Genomic DNA, 5,524 nt, shown 5'->3' with positions numbered 1-5,524 from the left:
TATTAGTAGTAGTAGTGGTATTAATACTACTAATAATAATAATTCACACCGCCCATTTCTGCGAATACGAAATCACTTGCCATTCATGCCATTCATAATTCGTTTCCGCTACATGGACCTATTGTCATCATAAGCAATAAATGCAACAATTTAGAGTTACGTCGAATCGTCACAGTCTAAATACTCATACCAATGCCAAAAAGTAATTTTATGAATAAATCGCTCTTGATTGGATAATCAAAAAAACGTCAACTCAGTGACGCAATCAGTATGCGACTGGGTTGTGTTTGTGGTGTAGTTGGTTAAAAGTGACCTGGTTACCAAATACTTGTGAAAGATGCTGGAAAAGAAGGCTGCGAAAGAAAAGAAGCGGAAACACTCTCGCCGAGAAAGCAGCGAAGGTGACCGAAAACGGAGAAATACAGAGTCGAGTGTGGAGGTACGAAATCGATGAGCAAATGAACTAATGCTATTTGGCTAACATGAGCATGTTAGCCACCAGAGGAACTAGTTCACCTTCACCAACAACTGAACAAAGCCCAGTTAAGTTAAATGAACTTTTAAGGAGTTTAAAACGAAATCCTTTGTCACGCTGTAAATGACATTAGCTCTGCACTGCAAGGCTCACTTACTGTTAGCCCGCTGAGGTTGTGTGATTGTGTGTATTATAATAAAAGTGTGTAATGTGTTAGGCGACGCTTACGATAATGTTCTATCACTTTGCGTCAGTCCGCTGACAGAGCGGGAATCTTAATAATTCTTGTTTCAATAGTGTCATTTCGCTACCTCCATGGAGTCTCTCTGGTTATTCATTATTGTACCTCGAGGTCCAGTGATCGACGCGGTGACTGAATATGTGTTCGATGTGTTGCGACCTTGCTCGGTTCTGTTTATACACAAAACCTCTGTTCTTGCTTTACGTTTTAATCCGTTACGTGGTGTTTTCAAACGTTTCTCCGAATATATATATGTAACATCATCATTGTTAGTATTAGTACTATGTCAGAAGTATTTTTAGTATTGTTGCTATTAGTAGTAGTAGTATCGTCGTTGTTGTTGTTGTTGTTGTCGTCATCCGCCTGACATATCAACCAGTGCACTGTAACAGTACGTGCACGTGTACAGGAGCACATTCAGCCTCTGTCAGCTGATCTCATGCCTTGTGTGTTTGAGAAGGATGCGAAAGAGGAGAAGGAGCCAGTGGAGGTGGCTGTGGAGGAGCCCAGTGACATGGAGGAGGGAGGACTGGACCTCGCCGTGCATTTTAAACCCATCAGCGCGTACATAGAGGACCGTCAGGAGATGCTGGAGCAGTGTTTCCGCGTCCTAGGAGAGAACAAACTGAAAAAGATGCTGCCAGATGACTTGAAGGTGAGACAGGATTGTTAATGACCTTGAAATGTCTCAGGGCTTCGTTAACGTGACCAGGTATAGATGGATTATTTATGTTAACATAACCAGGGGCCTGGACTACAAAGCAAGGTAAAGGTAACTTCTGGTTAAGTTGACTCAGAATAAGTAGTAAACCTCCTGATAGAAGAGTCCTATGGCTTCACTCTCATAGCAAAACAAAGCCATAGGGCTCATCTATTAGGAGGTTTACTACTTGCTCTGAGTTAACTTAACCAGAAGTTACCTGGATAAACCAGTTACCTCGCTTAATAGTACAGGCCCCCCGGTATGGATGGATTATGTATGTTAACATAAGCAGGAATGGATGGATTATGTATGTTAACATAAGCAGGTATGGATGGATTATGTATGTTAACATAAGCAGGTACGGATGGATTATTTATGTTTGGTGGATTGTGTCTGTGAATTCCACAGGATTGTTCGATTGAAGAGATTAAGAGGCTGTGTTGGGAACAGCTGCAGCAGCTCTCCCAGAGCAACCTGTTAAAGATACTGGAAGGTGAATCATCGACGTGTGTGTGTGTGTGTCTGTGTGTGTGTGTGTGTGTGTGTGTGTGTGTGTGCGCTTTATTTTTTTCCTCTGATATCTCTGAGGGAAGACGAGGACTATCAAAGGGCACTCATGATTGGACAGAGACCTTTAGCATTGTTTATGGTTCCTATGGAATCCATAACGGCCCTCTCTGATTGGTTAAGGATGGTAACGCACAAGTTAGGGTTTGGACCGCCGACAGAGAACTGAGGAGTCCAGGTTTTATATTCTGTTTTTATTTTGTGGATATTTCTATAGATATTTTTGTATTTAGAGTGTGTTTGTATGTTGACACCTCAGGATTGCTGATGAGTATGGGAAATGTATTGTGTTGTATTGAAGGCAGGGAGCTGGGTGCCAGTTCAGACACTGAAGAGGACAGGACTAAGAAAGACTCCACATACAGTCAGTGAGTACACACACACACACACACACACACACACACATATACAGTCAGCGAGTACACATGGCCAGCTCTTCAACACTGAACGATACTGAGGAAATACACACACACACACACACACATATATACATGATGATCATGTGACAGTGTGTTCTCTGCACAGGCAGGACAATAATGTGGATTCCACGTCATCAGTAAAGGAAAGTACCGAGGCAGAGGATCAGAAACAAGGTACAGGTTTAATGACCAACATGGACTAATATAACAGACAGAGAAGAGCAGTCATTCACACCAAAGCAGCTCAAACATTCGTCTGACAGAGGAGAGGAACCCTCTCTCTCTCACCTTTTTTTTTTTTAAATATTCCATCCAATTTGGAGTCAATTTGGACCTCCCAAGACAAAACGACAAATTTCTCCCGACACAGGCTGCTGGCTGAAGGCCACATTCTGAAGAGGTCTTGTCAACATGAAGACACCATTAGAACCATGTTAATGGACCCTGATCTAAATATTCAGTCATGTAGGTCAATATGTAAGAAAAAGATGAAGTAAAGGATGAATTGATCGTGGGCTAAATAATGACTGATGTGTAAGTGCTCTCCAGCGGAGGCTTTTTTACAGCTTGGAAAAGATATTTCTAAACACACCAGGAGTTGATCTTTTGTGATTTACACCATTTTGTGTATACATGTGTCTCTGTAACTTTGTGTGTGTGTGTGCGTGTGTGTTTGCATGTCTGTGTGTGTGTGTGTGTGTGTGTGTGTGTGTCCTGTGCTTGTGAAGGAGGGGCCTCAGGAGAGGAGAGTGATGTTCTGAGCATTAATGCAGATGACAGCGACATTGAGGGACAGAAAGATGAAAAAACACAGGAAACACCATCCGCTGAGGAAACTGCAACAGTTTCCGTGCCAACGGCAGCAGCCACACCCGCTCAGCCTTCCCCTCCGCCCCCGGAGGTGCCACACCCCGGGCCCAAGGAGGAGCTTCAGCATGACATCGATAAGAGTGTGAGCGAGATCCTGGCATTGGCCACACCCCCTCTACAGACGCCATCGTCGGTAGCATTACCACGGAAACCTGCGTTAGTGGACACTCAACCCAACCCACCGCCTCGCCTGCTTCCTGTTTCTACGGTTACAGGCCCCTCCCAGCCGTCGGCACAGCAGCTGGAGCTGCTGGAGTTAGAGATGAGAGCCAGAGCTATTAAAGCCCTTATGAAAGCCAATGAGATCAAGAAACAAGCAAATACCTGAACAGTGGCCATTTTGGCTCAAACTGTACCGCTTTGACTTTGCACTGAGTGACAAGGAATAATCAGTGGCCATTTTGGTTCAAACTGGAGCAGCAATGACTTGAATGGTTGTTGGTTGATGATGAGGACGCTTTTGCTTGAGTTATAATAGGTTTTTGTTATTTAGAATCTGTTTTGTCATTTATAAAGTTAAAAATACACAACACAAATAACAAAATATAATGAACAAAATATTGTTTTGAAATTGTTACAGGTTTTTTTTGTTTTGTTTTGTTTTGCTTTGTTTCTGCAGCTGAAGAGTTTGAGTTTTTTAACCTCTGTTAGTCTCTGTTAATTTCCTTTATTTGGTGTCAGTGGATATTTGTTATTTATTTTACATTAAAAAGAGATTCACACTAGCACGTAATCTCATTTGTGTCACCATGTTAATTTCACACTAATGTGAGAAGTGCTCGTATGTATTCCCTCATCAGTCCACTAGAGGGCATTAGAACCCTTCAGTTTTTAATGTCCGTGCAGTTGGCTTTTTCAGAAGGGTTCGGCTCCGTTCAGAAACTTTTCTCTTGTCATTTTCCTGTTTTGAGACAATACACGTACGTAAGTCATGAACGTTTTCACATAGCCAAATTTGTTATGGGGTTACACATCTTTTGTCCTCTTTATTAGCGAACTTAAATCTTACTTATTATATTAACATGATGGATTACAATACTTCAACTCTGCAGTGGTTTGAAACTTCCTGATTGGAACAGTTTAAAGGCCATTCGTGTACGATTATATTGCGTAATCCGCGGGGAGCGGGGGTACAAATCATACACAAATATTCAGAATACAGAGTGATCTCAACAACCGTCTAGAATTTCACAACGATAATATGGGTGTACCACCCGCGCTCCCATTGGTTCTATTAAGGCGGCTTTTAAATTACATTTGAGTGCAGGCGCACTTAGTGGGCTGGGAACAAATTGCACGCGATCACGTTACATTCCATCATTTTACCGTAATTTAGCTGCAAGCTGCTTTGTTCTGGTTAACTGCTACACTGCGACAGATTTAATTACACGTAGAGATACTGAATCGCTACGACCTCCCGTGGGAGCCAATGAAATGCAACGTGCAGGGAGAGAGAAGAGGCTCTTGGGTATTTGCATTTCAAAGAGTTTTTTTTTCTCTCCCAAACAAATGCGGGAATAATTACGCTACTCTGCACACCAAAGGTTGTCGGTCAGGCTGCGTTTGTGATTTGAACAGGAAAACGACCACTTCAAATAAGTGTATATTGTTGGAGTGAAGTGTCGCTGACGGAGCAGAGTGATTGGTCCTTCACTAATTTAACACTTGTCTTTGTCGCCGCGTGACCCGCGGTGTTTTAGGATGCAAATCTTTAGGTTCAGCCAAAGCTCAATGACAAAGAGAAAGAGAGGGGGAGAGGAAGAGTGTACTAGATTTGACTGGTCTTTTGGACTTTCTGTTCCTCTCCCGAAGACGGCCAAGCCACTCTGTTGTTCTAATTTAACAGTTTACCTCCATTTTATCACTAGTGCCCTGTGTCTGATGTCAGAATGTTACAGAAGAAGACCCCTCCGGTGCTCTAAATCACAGCTGTGTATTAGTGTGGACCCCGCTGTGGAATAGCCTACTTCTAATGCTACCAATATGACTATGTGGTATTCGCCACTGATAACCCACTTTAAAAATGAAACCGGGAAATGATCAGAAGAACAGGGTCTGAGGGGCAAAAAGTCTGGCTGTTTAAGACAGCCACTGTTTGCCACAGTAAGGGTTTTTCTTTCTTTCTTTCAGTCTGTCAGAGAGATAGATCCCCCATCAATTTATCCATACGGTGCGGAAACAAGATGGCTGCCAGCCTGCTCTGAGCCATTAATCATGAAGTTTTGCTTTTGGAGGAAAACGAGAGAGGA

The 5,524-nt window shown here is 42.7% G+C and overlaps 1 protein-coding gene across 1 annotated transcript; it reads left to right on the top strand.

Annotated features, from left to right (window-relative positions):
* Positions 1-308: 308 nt before the first annotated feature.
* Positions 309-3,772, top strand: caap1 (caspase activity and apoptosis inhibitor 1). The gene is made up of 6 exons (XM_030780640.1): positions 309-439; positions 1,177-1,371; positions 1,828-1,912; positions 2,288-2,354; positions 2,512-2,579; positions 3,134-3,772. Exons 1-6 carry the CDS (start codon positions 338-340, stop codon positions 3,601-3,603), a joined length of 987 nt encoding a protein of 328 aa, XP_030636500.1. The 5' UTR covers positions 309-337; the 3' UTR covers positions 3,604-3,772.
* The last annotated feature ends 1,752 nt before the right edge of the window (positions 3,773-5,524 follow it).

Source organism: Chanos chanos, chromosome 7 (genome assembly GCF_902362185.1).
Source record: "Chanos chanos chromosome 7, fChaCha1.1, whole genome shotgun sequence".
Taxonomy (NCBI): domain Eukaryota; kingdom Metazoa; phylum Chordata; class Actinopteri; order Gonorynchiformes; family Chanidae; genus Chanos; species Chanos chanos.
Note: the sequence above shows the minus strand (reverse complement) of the source record. Positions and strands in the feature narration are given on the sequence as shown.

What these genes read in the sequence shown, in the direction of transcription:
- caap1 (XM_030780640.1), top strand. Translation starts at nt 338, where the DNA reads ATGCTGGAAAAGAAGGCTGCGAAAGAAAAGAAGCGGAAACACTCTCGC. An exon ending in ATACAGAGTCGAGTGTGGAG is followed by an intron (nt 440 to 1,176) that starts GTACGAAATCGA and finishes GTGTTTGAGAAG; the next exon opens with GATGCGAAAGAGGAGAAGGA. An exon ending in GGCAGAGGATCAGAAACAAG is followed by an intron (nt 2,580 to 3,133) that starts GTACAGGTTTAA and finishes GTGCTTGTGAAG; the next exon opens with GAGGGGCCTCAGGAGAGGAG.